Source organism: Dendrobates tinctorius, unplaced genomic scaffold (genome assembly GCF_039654945.1).
Source record: "Dendrobates tinctorius isolate UK_male_01 unplaced genomic scaffold, ASM3965494v1 ptg000102l, whole genome shotgun sequence".
NCBI lineage: Eukaryota > Metazoa > Chordata > Amphibia > Anura > Dendrobatidae > Dendrobates > Dendrobates tinctorius.
In genome coordinates, this window is record NW_027361770.1 from 20,794,121 (window position 1) to 20,813,901 (window position 19,781).

At 45.9% G+C, this 19,781-nt stretch overlaps 1 protein-coding gene and 1 long non-coding RNA gene across 2 annotated transcripts in view; one reads left to right on the forward strand and one right to left on the reverse strand.

Annotated features, from left to right (window-relative positions):
- Nucleotides 1–139: 139 nt before the first annotated feature.
- On the reverse strand, nucleotides 140–5,639 carry LOC141099744 (uncharacterized). The gene is made up of 3 exons (XR_012234514.1): nucleotides 5,503–5,639; nucleotides 420–541; nucleotides 140–157 (listed from the first exon to the last, which is right to left on the reverse strand). It is a non-coding gene; the product is annotated as an uncharacterized lncRNA (long non-coding RNA).
- NDUFS6 (NADH:ubiquinone oxidoreductase subunit S6) overlaps nucleotides 5,624–19,781 on the forward strand; it is a 49,958-nt gene continuing 35,800 nt past the window's right edge. The window contains exons 1-2 of the mRNA XM_073587771.1: nucleotides 5,624–5,821; nucleotides 7,571–7,624. Of these exons, the coding sequence (XP_073443872.1) occupies nucleotides 5,699–5,821; nucleotides 7,571–7,624 (177 nt within the window). The 5' untranslated portion in view covers nucleotides 5,624–5,698. The remainder of the gene's footprint in view (nucleotides 5,822–7,570; nucleotides 7,625–19,781) is intronic.

Below are 19,781 nucleotides of genomic sequence, written 5' to 3' on the forward strand. Positions count from 1 at the left end.
CTGAAGCGCACAATGTTCTTTGGATTGCAGTATTGAGTGCAAGAGCTGAAGGCTACGGCTATGTTAGAATAATGTACGGTGCCCTTCCCTATAACTGCCAGAGAATTTGTCAGAGAGCACAAAGCTCTTCGTAGAAGAAGCGATGCCATAGTCAGACCTGCAATGGAAACGAGGGAAGCTTATGACAAATGCAGGTTATGATACATAGGAGGTCACCTAAAGGGCTTTTCCAGGATCCATTTCTAAGCTTGGTCATCCATAACAGCAGCCGTCTGACTGCACTGCCCCGATCGGCTCCTTTACCTGATCACTGCAGCGCTGTCCTACTCGCTTTAGAAGGGTTGTCGCCTTCAGAAAACTTTTTACCACATGCTCAGCTTGTTATAAAATGATAATAAAGCAAAGCGAGCTTTACTTACTCTGTCTAGGTGCTGTGTCTCTAATGCCGCCCCGGACACTGACTGCAGCGGTGACGTCACGTCAACATCACTGCAATCACTTCACGCAGCGGCTCGGTGTAAGGGCACATTCAGACATCAGTCTTTTCCACACACGAGAAAAAAATTGATCAAAATTAGACATTATATGTGAAAAACACAGATCGCAGTCATACAGGATAAAAGGACGTGTGAATGGGCCCTAAATGGCACATGATTGACTGCAGCAATGTCCACGTGACATCGCTGCTGCAGCCAAACAATAGCCTGGGAGTAGTGGCAGAGACATGGCATGCGACCTACGGAGGATAACAGCAGATTTTGTATTTTATATAACAAGCTGAAGTGGACAACCCCTTTAATGAAGCCTAGCACAGTTACTACAGTGTACAGGTAGATAGAACAAATTAAGAGAAAAAAAAGAAACTGCAGCGTCTATAAACCCATCACAGTCCTCCCAAATAGCCAACAGGTGGATGTTCCTACAGGCACCAATATTATGACCCAGAAAAACCCCTTTAAGATTCAGACTGAAAATCAGTATCGTAATACACAAGGTGTAAAGGAATTAAAGGGTATCTGTCGGGTGATTTTTCCTTAGGATACTAATAGTATCCTGAAATAAAGCTGGGTCAGCCCTTTCAGGACATGGAACGTTTATTGCTGTAAGCTCTGGACAGTCGCGTGCCGGCTAGTCAAGTGTATGTAAATCCAAAGTAAATATGCCCTGCTCCCCGCGCCCATAATCGCCCCCTACCCCTCCGCGCCCGTGTCAGTGATAGTAACTGACAGTATAGGGATAAATGAAACCCCGCATGCGCAGCCCTAGGGAGGAATCGAGCATGTGCACGATTTTTACTATCACTGACACCGGATCAGAGGGGTGTTAGGGATTATGGGCGCGGAGAGCAGGGCATATTTACTTTGGATTTACATGCACTTGACTAGCTGGCACGTGACTGTCCAGAGCTTACAGCAAGACCACGGCAGGAGGTAGAGCAATAAACGTTATACATCCTGAAAGGGCTGCCCAGTATTCCAGTGTACTACTAGCATCACCCGACAGATTCCCTGTAGGATTATTCTGTGAACAAACCAAACAAAATGACATTTGAATCAAAGTATTTCCAAACAGCTGAGAAAGAGTTAAAGAATATCTGTCAGAGTGATCTATTTCAAGTGTCTATTTCTGTTAATATTGATGATTATGGCTTACAGCCAGTGACAACCCAAAAATCTTTATCTCAGTAAATTAGAATATTTTATAACACCAGCTTGAAAAATTATTATAAAATCTGAAATATTTGTCTAGTGAAATGTATGTTCAGTAAATGCACTCTATACTTGGTCAGGGCTCCTTCGGCATCAATTACTGCATCATAATTGTGGATACTTTATTATTATTTATTATTATTATAGCGCCATTTATTCCATGGCGCTTTACATGTGAGGAGGGGTATACATAATACATACAAGTACAGTAATCTTAAACAATACAAGTCACGACTGGTACAGGATGAGAGAGGACCCTGCCCACGAGGGCTCACAATCTACAAATACTTCACACTAGACCTTGGCAATCAAGGTCCCAGAGTCTGGAGTAAGAGTGGAGAGGCACACAATCCAAGCTGCTTGAGGTCTAGTGTGAAATTTCCACAATCAGTGATGGTTTGGGGAGCCATGTCATCTGCTGGTGTAGGTCCACTATGTTTTATCAAGACCAAAGTCGGCACGGCTGTCTACCAGGAAATTTTAGAGCACTTCATGCTTCCCTCTGCCGACAAGCTTTTTGGAGATGGAAATTTCATTCTCCAGCAGGACTTGGCACCTGTCCACACTGCCAAAAGTACACCTGGTTTAGAAAGAGCAGTATCACTGTGCTTGATTGGTCAGCAAACTCGCCTGACCTTAACCCCATAGAGAGTCCATGGGGTATTGTCAAGAGGAAGATGAGACACCAGACCCAACAATGCAGATGAGCTGAAGGCTGCTGTCAAAGCAACCTGGGCTTCCATAACACCTCAGCAGTACCACAGGCTCATTGCCTCAATGCCACGCCGCATTGTTGCAGTAATTGATGCCAAAGGAGCCCCGACCAAGTATTAAGTGCATTTACTGAACATTTCAGTAGGCCAACATTTCAGATTTTAACATCATTTTTCAAGCTGGTGCTATAAATTATTCTAATTTCCTGAGATAATGACTTTTGGGTTTTCATTGGCTGTAAGCCATAATCATCAACATTAACAGAAATAAGCACATGAAATAGATCACTCTGTTTGTCATGACTCTATATAATAGATGAGTTTCACTTTTTGTACTGGAGAACTGAAATAAAATAACTTCTTGATGACACTCATTTAGTGAGAAGCACCTGTGTATCTACCTACAGTCGTTAAACAACAAACCCCATTGTCAATGGATTAGTAGGACAAGGTTGGGACTGAACATTAAAAGGATCTGTCAATGCACAGGAGCCGCTCATAGACGCCCTAGAAAGTCTGTCACCTAATCTAAGAACAGTCTAATGTAGAAGCAGAGTCCCCGATTCCAGCAACTTGTCACTTACTGGGTTAACCTGCTGTAGTTTTGATAAAATTACTGTTGTATTAGCAGATCATCACTAGAGGACTAGTAAAACTTCTACCATGTAGTCGTCTATATACATGGGCTTTTTATAACCCCACCTGTGATTGGCAGCTTTCTGCCTATGCACAGTGCACACAGAAATTTGTCAATCAGTAGTGTGTGGGTTATGCAGAGAACTGATTTTACATTAAGCAGCCCAGTAAGTGACACATCCCCGGAATCGGGGTCTCTGCCCCTCCATTACACTGCTCTCAGATGGGGCAGCACAGACCTGGTGACAGGTCCCCTTCAGGCACAGTGCAGTCATCACTGAATTCCCAGCCCCCCTGAGAGCATGACCATGGGGGTGGAGGTCTCCTCTACACTGATCCCCCTCCATGCAGGTGTGGCGCCCCTGAGGCTTCAGTCGCCACTGAGGAACTGCACCTTCTCCTAAGGTGTAGTGCCCCACCATCCAGGTGGGCTGGGAACTCCTTTCCGCATTCCAACACCTGCACCCCACACACAGGATAGTTCAGCAGGGACCCATCCATGCTTTATGCTGGAAAGGTCATAGGGTGCCTTTTGTGGTCCCTGGCTTCGTAACACAAAAGGTGCTGGTGAGGCGGGTGGAGTTAGATATAAGAGTGGGAAGAGTGAAAGTTGTTGGTTAGTTGGCTGGAGGAGAGAGAAGAAAGAAGATGGGTGTCTGAAGGACCTACTGCAGCAGGTCCCAGTGATCTGGGCTGCTGGCACGAGAAAGACCAGAGAAAGAGACTGATAAGATTGATAACCTAACCTTCCATAAGAGAGAGAGAGAGAGAACAGATCGGAACGAAGGAGAATAGAAGGACGGTGGGAAGCAGGTTGAGAAAGAGATAGAGAACCCTTCCAGTCCATAGAGCGCAAAGGCCGGGGCCCGGTCCCCGAGGTTGATTGGATCTTTATGTCCGGCAACAGACACCGGAGGAGTAGTGAGCCGCTAACGCCTTGCTCCCATCATAGACTTGGGACACAACAGCAACTGAATAGAGAGCCGGGACACAGAGAGGAGTCCCCGAAGCAGGCTACAGCTGTCTGTCATACAAGTAAAGACTAGGAACACCTAGAGAGAGGCATTCCAGGGTAACTAAGTACTGGAGTGCTTTGCACCTAAAGGCGCATTGGAGGAGTCGTTCAGAGAAGGTACATGTTGGCGGAGTGTGGAAGGGAGAATCCTATCCTGCCTGGAGGTTGGCTGGAGCCCTGACCTGGAGAACACGGTACAGAGGCAGGCAGTTGTGTGAACTGCAAACAGTGAGTAAAGCTTTGGAATCGCATACTCTGGTGTCCTCCAGTTATTCCAGCACCGCTACACCTGGGCACCAGCCTCCATACCATTCTGCGCCTCTCCTCATCCCTTGCACCTACACTGCCCTGGGACTACAGCTCCACCTGTGGGGAGATATACCATCTCTGCTGCACCACACCATCAGTCCCAGTGGATCTGTATGCAGCGTTGGCTCAACACCTTACTTGCCAAACACCACGGTGGCGTCACAAACTATTCATATAAACTCTAAGGCCTGTTTCACATTTCAGTTTTTTGTGTCAGTTAAAATCCACCAAAAAGGCGGATCTGTTCCTAACTGATGTGAACGGATGCCACCGGATCCGTTTTTTGACGGATCCGCCGAATGCAAACTTTTAAAGGAACCGCAGAGAGAGAGAGAGAAAATGAATTTTTATTGTCCGCCAGAAAGGATTTCAGGGTTAATTTTCTCCCTGACTTCCTTTCTCCAGGCATGCGCACTGTGAAATACGGATCCTACAACAAAAAAAACGTTGCAGGGTCCGTCCAGGCATGCCGGCGGACGCAAAAAATTTGGCGGATCCGCAAAAAAACTGATCCAACGGATGACCATCTGTCAAGATCCGACAGTAATGCAACTCAATGGGGAAAAAAACGGATCCGCCAAAAAAAAATGGTGGATCCGTTTTTTTCAAAAACTGGCGGATTTTGACTGATGGTCAAAAACGGAAGTGTGAAACAGGCCTAACACCATTAACATCACCGCCATTGATATTGGGCGCCCAGGGCCACGGACCGGGTCACCGCTGCTGTGACACATTCCCCCTGACACCGGCCCGGTACCGAGTACCCCGCTGCCCTGGGTGTGCGAGGGCGACCCACAGGGCGCCCCCTATCGGCACACATGGCGGGAGCATTACCTGCAGGAGCCTAATAACAGGGGAGCGCTGTCCCGAGGTTACAGACCCCACCTGTGCTCCGTACACTGCCCGGACCGGTCACACTAATACAAGATTACTATAGTTGTGCTCACTAGTCAAAATAAGACAGCTTTATTGTTCTAGGCGGACACAACACTAGTTTCCCCAAACAGCGGGCCCACCTAATTAGACCCGGCTTAACCCTTCCAGCTCCGGTCAGTATAGACACTGGTCCGGGGCTGCGCTCAGAACCGCCGGTGATTCCATGAGAACGCTGAATACTGACCTCAGGCGTCCGGTCCGTGCTGGGCATGCGCGCTGCAGATTCTCCGCTGTCCGTGACCTGAAGGGTGACTTATACACGTGACAACTATTCTCTTCTCTCATTGGCTAACAAGAAACGGCGGCTCGGAGATACTTGTCGTTGCTCGTATTACTTCCGGAGGCGGAGACGGCGAGGAAAGCCGGAGGTGACATTCAACATGGCGGCCTCCTGGTTGGCTCTCGGACGTAGCTGTGTCCGTGGTATAGTGAGGAAGGGCGTATGTCCCGGGAGACAGCTCGGCAGCGCAGTGTCTGGGGAGAAGGTCACCCACACTGGACAGGTCATTGCTTTTCTGTCACCGTAGGTCCCTGCCGTGTGCTAACCCCGGTACAGTCCGGAGGCCGGGGTGCCATTGTGCTGCTTCTCTTTCTTGCCCCGTTCTATATCTTCTTTCTTTAGCTGTATTGTTTACCTCGTTGCCAAGGAGACCAGCCACTATTGCTGTAGTGGCTGAGCATGCGCAGTTATTACTGCTGTCTGGCCCCTCTCTCACAGTAATGGGGGTTTCTGCTAGCTGGGTATCCCCTTTTTAAATGAAGTCATGTGAAATACAAGGTGACACGTCTCACACATGTGCCGGCCACGCTGGCGCTGGGTCTCCATGGGGGGAGCGGCATTATGCCATGTGTGCCCTTCAGCCCATACTGAGCCGCTGCGCTGGCACCTTTACCCCCTTGTTTGCCAGGAGAGAGCGGGTGCTGATGAGCTGCACAGCATCACAACCCCTCCAGACCCGACATGGAAGTCCAGTGTTATTTTAATTTCACTAGGGGGAATTACTTTATTGAAAAAGAGGTCTAGGTGATGCACCACCCCTATAATCTGTGTAGCGCAGCTCCTGGACAATGGCCATACACAGGACCAGATACACACGTAGCTCACCTGCGCCCAAGTCTCTACCCAATCTGCTGCCATTATTAGGGCTTTTACACTGTAGCACTTCTGGTACGGCAGAGGTAGACAAGGGTGCCTCATGGAGTGCATTATTCTGAAAACTGTGGCCAAAGCCTTAAAGTGTGATAATGGCCTCCTCCTTATCGCTTGCATTGTGCAGTCAGTATCTCACATCCGTATTTAGGAGCCAAAGTCAGGCGTGGAACAACACCGGAAAACTAAAGTGGAGAGACTTGTGCCACTCCTGGTTTTGTCTGCACGATGCCGGTATAAAATACAGAAGAGTCCTTGTGCAACCGCCATCAAATGTTACACTTATAACCGCCCCATTAGCATAGCTCTCTAATAAATGCTGCACATATGTAAGAAACGGCACAGACGTGTATAAACTTATCTAAAATATCTAGTAATCACTATATGAACGTTTGTGGCTGGTACACATCAGTATATAGCAAAGAAGAAGGTGTACAATAGTGACGTAGACCATGCTGTTCCATGCAGTGATACCTAGTGGGCATTCCTGTACACTTTATTTTTATATACGGTGGGTCCCTGTGGGTGGGGTAACACTACTGCATTTGAAGACGGCATCCATGTAATGCATGTCTCAGCAAATGCTCTAAAAGGAGGCTGAAATATGATCTGAACCAGGCTTAGACGCTTGGGTGTATTTTTTTCTATAACAATATTTACCATGATACCCATTTATTCCTTACAGCTTTGGGAACCTACCTGGTGGCATTTTGCCATTTCTTGCTTTGCATTACCACTATAGTACACTTTCATGTCCACGCAGAACTCTATCAAAACTCATTTATGGCAAACTGGTGTAAACGTTACTCTATGCTTGCCCATAGCAGGTGTAGAGTGTAATTTCGATGACATGGACAGGCCGAGATGCACAAGGACAAGAGCTCACTCCAGCGTCCTAAATTGTCCACTCTGTGCATTAAACTTGGCATATTCACTGGATGTTTCTTTCCTTTCTATTGCAAAAAACAACTAGACTCAAAGTATCAGTAATTTGGCCTCAGTGTATTTGTTTTCTCTGCTGTGACTTCTTCTTTGTGGCTATATATGTGTAAAGTGGGTTATTTATCCAGTACTATCAGTGAAATCAATCTTTATTGTTTAGGTGTTTGATGAAGGTGACTACAGAAGAGTAAGATTTGTCGGAAAGCAGAAAGAGGTAACGCAAAATGTCTGTTGTTATATATCACCAATACATGTAGAGTTGTGCAGTCTTCATTTAGAGGGGTTGTCCAGGACTGATCTACTGATGACCTTTCTGCATGTGATGTGAGGTAACCCTAACCAGTAAGAGTTAATTAGAAGTGTTCAACGTGAAATACAAAATGTATGTCAGATACCCAGCATATTAGATGAACAAGGGTCTCTTCACTACTGTTCTGCAAGGTATTCAGTGACCTCTTAAGTAGAGATGAGCAAATTTGTTCGGATTTTGTCAAAATCCGATTTGGGGACATATTCGGGCCATATTCTAACAATATTCAGGCTGAATATATGTCTTATGATTGGTTCCAAACATATTTGGTGATTTCTACTCCCATTGACTCTAATGACGTTCAGCTGTGTTCGACAAATATTGAAAAAACAATATTCGATTCCGATTGTGTTCGGATCTGAATCCGATCAAATTGGCTCATCTCTATTCTTAAGTTCAGCCCAGAGCTTCATGGGTGTGTTCACACAATGGAACAGATTTGTCCCCGTTAACAAATCACATCAGCAAACACTATTAACTTTCATTTATGGAGTGAACCTGCACATTGATGCCATGATGCCGCCGAAACTGAAGGCCTTGCTGTCAGGAGGAAATTAACGTTATTCCTTCCGCAGCCTCGGGCTTTCAGTCCTAGAGGTATGGCTCAGTACAAAGTGAGAGGGTGCTTGTATCCACCAGGGCTGTGGAGTCGGAGTTAGTTTTGGCTGGAGTCGGAGTCGGTAGAAATGTACCGACTCCGACTCCAGCTTTAAAAAAAAATGTATTAATATTTCATAATTGAACTTCCATATGAATTTTATAAATGTTACTCAAATATATATGTTCTATCAAACTATGAACAACAGTGATAAGCAGTTCTGCTGGAGATAGAGACATTTCTTACTTCTTGTGTGTCACTGTTCTCCACTGCCCTTATCTAATCTTATACTTGGTTAACCTCATGCTGCCCCAACCCCCCTACTTACAATGTATGAAACTGAAAGTGAAAATGTGTTGCAAATTCTTAGTAGTAAAGCTCCTCCTCTAGACTAGATCATACTAGGTGTGCATCTTCCAAGCATCTCACAGCTGCCTGCTACTCAGAAGAGGAAGACTGTAAGAAGTATTATCCTTTCAACAAACTTTGCATCAGTTAACTGTGAGTACATGAGGGATAATAACAGTATTACTGACCACTATATCAGTTGTACGACCTGGCAATAATTTTGTACAATTGTTTCTAGGAAAAACAATTGTCATTTGGATTGTGAATGCAGAATTAAAAACCTGAGAATGTCAAAGAAGCATCACATTAAATCAGCTGTATTTGAACATTTCACCATCACTCAAGATAGAAAACATTATGTCTGTCAGTGTATGACAAATGATCCAGACGAAAACAAATGCTGTGAAGCCAAGATGAGTGCATATTCAGGCAAAGATAAAAATGCTCCTACCAGAGCTTCTAATCTAAAGAGACATTTACAGCGCTTTCATCCAGAAGTACTGAAAGCAGTGGATGAGAAAGACTGCATCCAAACCAATGAACCAGTGCCCAGCTCTTCCAGCCAAACAAATGAGCAGAGAACTTTGCAGCCATCAGTTGCAAGATATTTTGTCAGTGACAAAGTTACTGTGACAATGACAGTAGATACATTTAAAAAACAGATCATAGAGCTTGTTGTAAAGGATAGTGTGCCTATTTCATTATTTTCATGATCAGCTTTTATGTGTCTGTGCGGGGAAATGGCCCGCAAGCTTGGTGTTTCTCTGGAGTGAGAGAGTATTAGAAAATTAGTAATCGAAGAAGCTTTTAAACAAAAGGAAGAACTTAAAAAAAACTCTCAAGGGACGCTTTCTGTTTCTTAAAATGGATGCCTGCACACGTCACAGAGTGAACTATTTTGCCATCAATGTCCGATTTGTTTGTGGCAAAAATGAAATAGTTACCAAGACATTGGCAGTAAAAGACACCAAAGCTTATAACACCAGTGAGTTTCTCCAGGTCTTGGTGGAAAAGGTTCTACAAGACTATGAACTTAAAAAAGAGCAAGTTCTTTGTCGTAACTGACAATGCTTCAAATATGATAAGTACTATTAAGCTAATGAATGAGAGTAATGATGGTGACCAGCAGCTAGAAGAACATTCTGGGTCCACAGACACAGAAATGTTTGAAATAGAGGAACACAGTATTGTAACTGAGGAGCAAACTGAAGTTGCTTCAGATGAACAGCAACATGATAGTTTAGATGATCTTGTTGAAACTGTGTCAATATGTTCTTTCATTCATCACATGCGCTGTGTTGTGCATACGCTACAGCTGGCTATAAGAGACAGTCTGCAAGAAGGACATGCTGCTGCACTGATTGGCAAGGTGAGAAAATTGGCTACTGTTGCCAGAACCCCTAAAGTTGACTCAATTTTGAAGAGACGTGCTGGAAAAGGGGCAATTATTGATCAAGCCACACGATGGGGCAGTACTTACTTAATGATTCAGCGCTTGGTTGAACTGAAAACCTTTCTTGTAGACATGGCTAACCCTCAACTGACGCTAAATGAAAGTCAGTGGAATCAGGTGACTGAGCTGGAAAAATTGCTAGAGCACCCATTTACAGTGACTAAAAAATTACAAGCAGAGGACTTAACTCCAGGTATTTTCTTAAAGGAGTGGAAGAACCTGATGTTTCGCCTGTCCCAAAGAGGAGGGTTAATTGCAAGTGGCATTGCTACATCAATGAAACGGAGAGAGGAGCTACTATTACAAAATAACATTCTTTTGGCAGCTGTTTATGTAGACCCAATGCATCGGATTCTTCTAGATGATCAACAGCTAAGTAAAGGAAAAGAAGCTCTGTTTGAAATAGCAGTAAGGATGAAAGGGTTGCAGAACAGTCAGGAGGAACAAGAAGAATTTGGTCGTCCTGCCACATCTTCACCCTCATCATCAACTGATGAAGAATTTAATTTCGAAAAATATTTGGATCACAAGGACCGTGCAAAGCGTTCCCGCATAGAAGAAGAGTCATCCCCATCAAGGAACACAGCCAGTACATTTCAGCAGAATTTTTCATGTGCACTAAAAGAAATTGAGAAATTTGACCGTTCATCAAAAATAACAGTGCAACAAGCGATTCCTCTGTATCCTGACATTGTCAGAGATGTTGCCCGAGTGGTTACTGCTTTGCCACCAACACAAGTTAGTGTAGAGAGGTTGTTCTCTGCTCTCAAAATAATTAGATCAGTATTGAGGGCATCCATGAAGGAGGATCTGACAGAGGCAATACTTTTTCTGAGGACAAATTTATAGATTTCTTCTTATTAACTGCATAAAAGTGTTTATTGCATATTTACTTACAGTTTAGAAAAGTTTATAAAAGTTATTTGCTATATTCTAATTGTATTCTAATAAATGTAGTTTTTGCTCTAAGTGGTCTGATTACTTATATGATGGTGAGAAACTGAATAAGCACGATGTTTAATATTTTACAACAGTAAACTTGTTGTTATGAATTGGCCATTTATGAAGGAGCCGGAGTCTGAGTCGGAGCCTGATAAAATCCAGGAGTCGGAGTCGCAACTGTGGCTTACCGACTCCACAGCCCTGGAATCCACGCCCCGACAATGACTGATGGCCGGCTCAGCAGTGCATCAGCAGAGTAAATATCTGCAGGTTAATAGGGTTTGGGGACGTTTCAGGTTCCCTTTAAAGAAATGGACAAACCCTTCTTGAAATAAATACTTTGGCATAATTCCAGAGATGTCAGCGCTGTGTCTTTCAGAGGTGATGTGATCCCGATGGATCGTATCCTTTACAGTTATGTTAGATGGGGACATTAGCATTTAAGAAGGGATTGTCCACTTTAATGCTTTCTTAAATTTAGCCCTCTAAAGGTACTGTCACACTTAGCAATGCACCAGCGATATGACGCGGTCAGGATCGCTGGTGCATCGCTAAGTGGTCGCTAGTGAGCTGCCACATAGGCAGGTCTCACCAGCGACATCGCAGGGGTCGGGGGTCGCTATTTACCTGTCAGACGAGGCGATCCTGACGTCCTCCACCCACGTCCACGCATCGCTGACGACGAGAAATGGCCCAGGCCGTTCTCGCGCGATCAGCGATGAACAGCGGGGGAGCCGGTCGGAGTTAAGTATCAGACATAGTGATATCGCTAGCAATATTGCTATAACGTCACAAAATCGGTGATGTTATAGCAATATTGCTAGCGATATCGCTTAGGCCGATTTCACACTAGCGCTTTTTCAGCGCGCGCACGGCCGGGGGTAGCTCCGCCCCCGATCCGGCTCTCTGCCCGGCGTGCCCGCCCCTTCCTTGTAGCGCCGCCTCCTAGCGGACAGCGGCGCCTGCGATCGGCGCACCCTATCTTTAGCATAGGGTGCGCCGATCGTGCGCAGGCCGTGCGCTAGTTGCGCTTTGACCTGCGCTGCGCACTTTTGACGGTGCGCCGTGCGCGCCAAAATCCGAAAAGTTTGATTTTGGCGCGCACGGCGCACCGTCAAAAGTGCGCAGCGCAGGTCAAAGCGCAACTAGCGCACGGCCTGCGCACGATCGGCGCACCCTATGCTAAAGATAGGGTGCGCCGATCGCAGGCGCCGCTGTCCGCTAGGAGGCGGCGCTACAAGGAAGGGGCGGGCACGCCGGGCAGAGAGCCGGCTCGGGGGCGGAGCTACCCCCGGCCGTGCGCGCGCTGAAAATGCGCTAATGTGAAACCGGCCTTAGTGTGACAGGCCCTTTAGACCTAGACTAGTTGTGCCAATGTTATCACTGTGCTTTCACTGCATGGTGCATTTCTAGACACTTCTATCTAACTTTATGGCACTTCTTACTTAGCCTACTGCAAAGCTTGAACTGTTTTTTTTTTTTTATTGAACCAGAATTCTTGAGCATTGAGCTTTGTATATATCTGTCTCTGTATCTTTTTTTTCTAATGCTTTGTGGTTGAAACTGATAATTTAAAATCCAAATAGACTGATCATTTGCAAAATCTGCACTTATTATATACAGAATAGCACCAAGCTCCTAGAACCTAGCTAGTACTGTGTGTATGAAGGTGTCTTGCCTGCTGTGGATGATATTGGCATAGTCCGTGCACAGGACTCTTCGTATAAATGGAGTGATCATTCCTAGCAGCCAATCAGGCCTATTGCTTTACAAAAGTGTCCGATGTAATAGAAATTTGGTTTAGGCTGGTTTTACATTGATAATGACATGAGTTACGTGAATAAAGTGCCTAAATGAAATATCGCTGCACCTTTGTCAGTCTGGAGATATCCACATTAATCTGGAGTCCACATTCTACAGCAAGACCATATTTTCTCTGTGTACTTCCTTTTTAATTTGGAGCTGGTAACTGACTGGTAAAGGTGACTGTCCATCTCCAGCCCACACCATTTATATGAGAACGGGATGATGAAAATGGATTTCAATGTAATTCATGTGAAAACAATCCATGGATATATCTGTGATCAGGGAACTTAATTGCTTCTCCAGTTTCAAGTGCCAGGATTTTCAGCCCCTAGGAAACCCCACAATTGTAATATTGCCCAAATTAAGGAGCTGGAATGTTCATGTTTGGTGTCTAGCCTGGTTATATGCTCAGCAACATGGCAGTCATATTGCTCAGTTATTAGGAGGTTCCTATAGGAAAATCTACCATGAATTCGAATTCTGTCCTCCAACCACCTTTCCTTGCATATATTTAGCATCCTTCAATCCTTCTGTCTCCTGACCAGGGGGACAGGGGTCTGAGTCTCTAATCAAGAGACTCCAAGGGTCAGTCTCAGGAGGTACAGTCAGGGTTATATCTGATTATATCAGTGGCTTCCTCTGCTCACAAGTCTCACTAATCCAATAAGTAAGCGGTCTCTTTATTTTATCCTTTTTTGTTTTGAACTGTTTTGCCTTTTTTGTGTGTTCTTTTTATTTCCTCATTTTATATTCTGTAAGTACTGTACCTCTTTGTTATATTAAACCTAAAATTTACTAAGTTTGTCACTCGTTGCTCTATGCGTACCTATGACCTCGAAGAAGGAAAGTATAGGCTGGATGTGTTGCCCTGTGAGTGCCTGAGTGCTGGAAGTGTGCCTGTTTAATGCTGGAGAGCTGGGTATGTATGTATACTGGCATCTCGCTGTCATAACAATGGCAAGTGGTGGCAGCAAAACGTTTAATGTGTCAACTGGTTTTGGGGTGCGCATAGCAAACTTACTAGTTTTCTAATTGGAAGAGTGAGTGTGAGAATTGGAGCAACCTTTTACAGTCACATCCGAATCGTGTGCGGTGAGTGAGCGACTCATATCATCCACAACAGCTATACTTTTTACATCACTTTTCCAATATACTTTAAACCATATTTTATTTTAAAGGTTTATATATGTAAGGAGAGAAAAGAGAGCACTTTGCATAGTTTAGGATAGATGTAGAGGCTATAAGATTGTACAACCCTCTGTGGCATAGTTTGGGGGGTAGATGCCGGTTGCTCTATTCTAAGTAAAGGATCACTTGCCCGCTGCTGAGGCTAGTTGTTTATGCAGGATCTGTTTTATTGTGAACAAAGAATGTGTTTTCAAATCCGGACTTAATTCTTCATCAGTACAAAAACCGACAGGGATTTTTGAAATGCATGCAAAAACTTATTTAACCCATTCCTTAGTTCATCATATGTCGGGGTCTTTGTGTATGGAGAGGCTCGGGAGCTGATGATGGCTGTGATTCGATAACAGCCGTGGCTGGAGCACACTGTTCTCCCAGCGTTTTACTTAAATACCGCTGTCAATTTTATACACTGTCATGTAGATAGTGCGACTACTAGTGTGCGCTTGTGATCGAAGTGGTGGCCACCTTTGTACTCCTGAACAGCCTAGCATGTGGGTGAACTTCATAGACGAACAGCAATAATTATATTGCAGTATATGGAACTGATTATTACAGGTACAAGTCCCCTAAGGCTACTTTCACACTTCAGGTTTTCGGCGTCAGGCGCGATCCGGCGTCGTGCCGGAACGCCGGATCCGGCAAATGTTTAGTAAAACCGGATGTGACGGATCCGGTTTTCTGCCGGATCCGTCTTTTTCTTGACAGACAAAACCGGATTCGTCTCATCCGGTTCATCCGTTTTTCTATCCGTTTTTCGACGGATTACGCCGGATCCGGTTTTTAAAATTGACCCTTGTGGCCTTCCGAACGGGATTGGCTACTGGAAAACTATATATAGCATGTTCCTACAGCCCTTCTTTGACAGGTTGTAGAGGAGAAAGTGCAGGTTGGAGAGAAGAGCAAGTTATTGGCGAAGATGGATGTTGTCATTGGAAATATTTTGAAGAATTTGGCGGATTTTATAGCGGAGGCGAATCGTTTGAGGGTGATTGTTCTGGAGAAGGAGAGAGCGAGACAGCAGCCCATCAGGCATCGTAGACGACGTTTGTGGATCCACCCCATCACAGCCAAGAGAATGACGCGTGGGGTCTATTCTACACTCTGCATGGACCTTCGACGAAACCCGGATAAATTTTTTGGATATGTTCGGATGAAAATGGAGAATTTTGATTACTTGGTGGAGCGCATTGCACACCTCATAAGAAAAGCGGACACCTATTGCCGCTTCTCTGTTTCACCCACAGAGCGTCTGATGGTGACTTTAAGGTAAGCCACATTTATTGGATGTGATCGCATCAGAGCACACTTTCACTGCAATCTTGTTGGTGGTAGTTTGTATCTCCAAGTGTTATAGCTCAGTTTTGGTATGTAATGCTGTGATTTAAAACTAATTTATTGTTTTTTAATTCCCCACAGATTTCTTGCAACTGGAGAATCCCTTTCATCACTGCATTTCCAGTACAGACTCGGGATTTCCACCATATCTGGAATAGTGAAGTACACATGCCGTGCACTGTGGGACTCCTTAGCTGAAGAGTTTTTACCAGAGCCCACAACAGAGAGGTGGATTGAAATTGCTGACAAGTTTCAACAGATATGTCAGTTTCCCAACTGCTTGGGCGCTGTGGACGGGAAACATATCCGCATTGTAAAGCCAGCTGGATCGGGATCGGAATATTTCAATTACAAGAAATATTTTTCAATTGTCCTCATGGCCATCGCTGACGCGGAATACAAATTTATTGCGGTTGATATTGGGGCCTATGGCCGCTCCAATGACTCTCAAGTTTTCAAACTGTCTGCCATGGGGCGTAAATTGTATGGAAACACCTTCCAGTTCCCACCACCTAGACCGCTGCTGCAAACATCTGGTCCACCTATGCCATTTGTCTGTGTAGGGGATGAAGCCTTCCAGCTGTCAGAACACCTTTTGAAACCGTACTCTAGCAGAGGATTGACAAGACCAAAACGCATTTTTAATTACCGCCTCACAAGAGCAAGAAGAATGGTTTAATGTACCTTTGGTATTCTGACAGCCAAATGGCGGGTCCTATTGACTGCGATCAACCTCAAGACAGAAACTGTGGACGAGGTGATCAAAGCTTGCGTGGTACTCCACAATTTTGTTATCTGCAAGGAACCCATTTCCATTGAGGACACCTCTGAAGAAACCACCTTGCAAGATTACCATGACATTACCACTAGAAGTTCTGTGACGGTTTCAGTAATGAGGGACAATTTTGCACTATACTTTATGTCACCTCAAGGCAGAGTACACTGGCAGGATGACAGAGTGTGAAAGATTTGTGCCCAACCAAACTTGTGTACCTTCTGTACCAACAGTATATACCTTTGCCAACCAAAGTTGGCTATCTTGTCATGGTCTCTATTTTTAGCTTTAGGCCACAGGTGTGTACCTGGTTGTGTTTTATGCAAAGTATTTCACCTTTTAACAAAAGTTGTGTACATTGTTAGGAAATCACCAACAATAAACACAACTTTTTAGGTGAAATACTTTGCTTCAAACACAACCAGGAACACAACTGTGGCAAAAAGCTAAAATTTACCCACAGTTATATACCTAGTTTTGAATACCATTTCACCTTTTAAATACCCTGTATTTAACCTTTTTCGCCGCAGAAAGAAATGACAGACAACCAGTGTAAAATAATTTAACTTTTATTGAAAAATGTTTTTTTTAGTAAACTTTTTTAAAATTTTAATAAACTTGTTTAATAAAGCTTTGAAACCATAAAACTGAAACCATAAAACTGGTCATTTTTATTTAAATACACACATTATAAATCTGTGTAGTGTGTGGTGGAAATACTGCTGTAGGGGCTGCGGGACACTTCGACACTGGGAGTGTGGAGAGAGGACTGGGATCGTGGTGGGGAAGGAACAGTTAGAGGTGAAGGTGTGGAAAAAACTACAGAATGGGTGGACATGTGGGAAGCAGAAGAGGTGGTGGGTGGTGGAGTGGAGGGTTGGGCAGGGACTGTAGGAGCAGATGATGTTGATGGCAAGTTGTATGGGGAAGGAGTTTGGTACGGGGCAGGTTGCTGGAAGTGGGGAGATGTCTGGTACGGGGCAGGTTGCTGGAAGTGGGGAGATGTCTGGTACGGGGCAGGTTGCTGGAAGTGGGGAGATGTCTGGTACGGGGCAGGTTGCTGGAAGTGGGGAGATGTCTGGTACGGGGCAGGTTGCTGGAAGTGGGGAGATGTCTGGTACGGGGCAGGTTGCTGGAAGTGGGGAGATGTCTGGTACTGGGGAGGTTGCTGGTACTGGGGAGGTTGCTGGTACTGGGGAGGTTGCTGGTACTGGGGAGTTTGCAGGTACTGGGGAGGTTGCTGGTACTGGGGAGGTTGCTGGTGCTGTGGAGGTTGCTGGTGCTGTGGAGGTTGCTGGTGCTGTGGAGGTTGCTGGTGCTGTGGAGGTTGCTGGTGCTGTGGAGGTTGCTGGTGCTGTGGAGGTTGCTGGTGCTGTGGAGGTTGCTGGTGCTGTGGAGGTTGCTGGTGCTGTGGAGGTTGCTGGTGCTGTGGAGGTTGCTGGTGCTGTGGAGGTTGCTGGTGCTGTGGAGGTTGCTGGTGCTGTGGAGGTTGCTGGTGCTGTGGAGGTTGCTGGTGCTGGGGAGGTTGATGGTGCTGGGGAGGTTGATGGTGCTGGGGAGGTTGATGGTGCTGGGGAGGTTGATGGTGCTGGGGAGGTTGATGGTGCTGGGGAGGTTGATGGTGCTGGGGAGGTTGATGGTGCTGGGGAGGTTGATGGTGCTGGGGAGGTTGATGGTGCTGGGGAGGTTGATGGTGCTGGGGAGGTTGATGGTGCTGGGGAGGTTGATGGTGCTGGGGAGGTTGATGGTGCTGGGGAGGTTGATGGTGCTGGGGAGGTTGATGGTGCTGGGGAGGTTGATGGTGCTGGGGAGGTGGATGGTGCTGGGGAGGTGGATGGTGCTTGGGAGGTGGATGGTATGTAATAGGAGGGGGAGGATGGAAAGTGGCTGGAGGGGGTGTAGATGTAATAGGAGGGGGAGGATGGAAAGTGGCTGGAGGGGGTGTAGATGTAATAGGAGGGGGAGAATGGAAAGTGGCTGGAGGGGGTGCAGGTGGAGGAACTACTGTGGTGGGAGGAGGAGGTTGGGAGGTAACTTGCTGGAGAGCAGCGTGGCATGAATGCATTACATGCATCTGCTGGGCAGGAGAGAGCGTTTTTCCCTGCGCTCCACAACAGACCTGAAAAAGGTGTGGTTTGGCGAAGATCTTGCTTCTGAATGCATGGTTTGCAGAAGTGTCTTCACATCCAGAATGCTGGAGTTGATCTGCTGAAAGCCTGCGGAGATTTGCTCTGACAAGACTTTTAGACAGTTCTGGAAAGATGCATTCAGATGCAAGAACTCTGGCGCATAAGTCTTTTCCTGACCCCTCTGCCGCCCAGTACCCGCAGGTGTACTAGAGGTGGCAGGGGCAGAAGGGTGGGGTAAAGGGAAAGCGATCTCCTCACCAGCAGCTTCATGTAATGTAGGCGGCCACGATGCTCCTGTGCTGGTGGATGGGACAGATGGGTCGAATGTGTGGGAAGGCTGGGAAGGTGCAGATGTACCGGGGCGGTCGAAGTCTCCCTTGGTGCCGGTCTCCTCAGGGATCACCTCAGAAGGGTCCAATCGTGCAGGCTCCCGAGTGCTGCTCACCGTGCTGTGGAATAAAGAGAAAAAAAAACAATTAAAATAGTGACATGGTATGGCCCTGGCTGAAAAAAAAAAGTTACATCTAAACATTTTTTTGTCACATGTGGTGTGTAATATTTACCTTCTGGTGAGCATTGTCTCCCGGAGGAACGACAGGGCTCGTGCGTACTTGTACTTGCTCCTGCGTCCTCCAGATCCACTCGGGGCCCGCATCTCTTTATTGAACTCCTTCTTGAAACGATCCCTCACAGACCGCCACCGCTTCACAATTCTCTCCCCTGAAACAAGAAAGGACAAAGTGGTTAGTATACAACATCAGTGTTTCCCAAACTCCAGTCCTCATGGTCCCCAGGGGGTCATGTTTTCAGGATTTCCATAGTAAATAGAAATCCTGAACACATGATCCGTGGGGACCACGAGGACTGGAGTTCGGGAAACACTGGTTTAAATCAAGCAACTGGTACTGTATATACTTACGCTCTTTAATCTGGGCCCGAGCTTCGAGGTCCTCCCAGCGGTCCACAAGGAGCGAACAGATTTCCTCCCAGAGTCGTCGGGTAACGATCAGGTCAGCGTGGCGTTGGTCAGCCATATTCCAGAGCGGCTCCCTTTCTCTGACGAGATCGATGAGGCGGTCGACATCAATCCCTCCATCCTCACCGTCAGAGTCGGGAGCACGCTGTGAAGGCTGTTAAAGAAAAAGACAAAAATAACATAATTAGCCTCCACAAAAGAAATGAAATAAAAAGTGCAAAAAAAACAAAGCAAAAATATTTATACTTACACGCTGGTGACCGCCGCGTTGCTGTCGCCGACGACCCTGGGAGGCACTGCGATGACCTCTTGGCCGAGCACCAGATTGGGAAGACTAGAGAAGAAAACAAAAAATGTTATGTCTTTGGATGTAGGCATTTGTTTGCTGTGTGTGGTCTGCAGAACATTGTTTTCTATGTGTTGTGTGTATGTTGTGTTTCTGCGTTTGATGCAAAAAACTTACCAATTGTGAGCCCACTCCAAGTGTCTGTCCACCCCTTCCTTCTTCTTC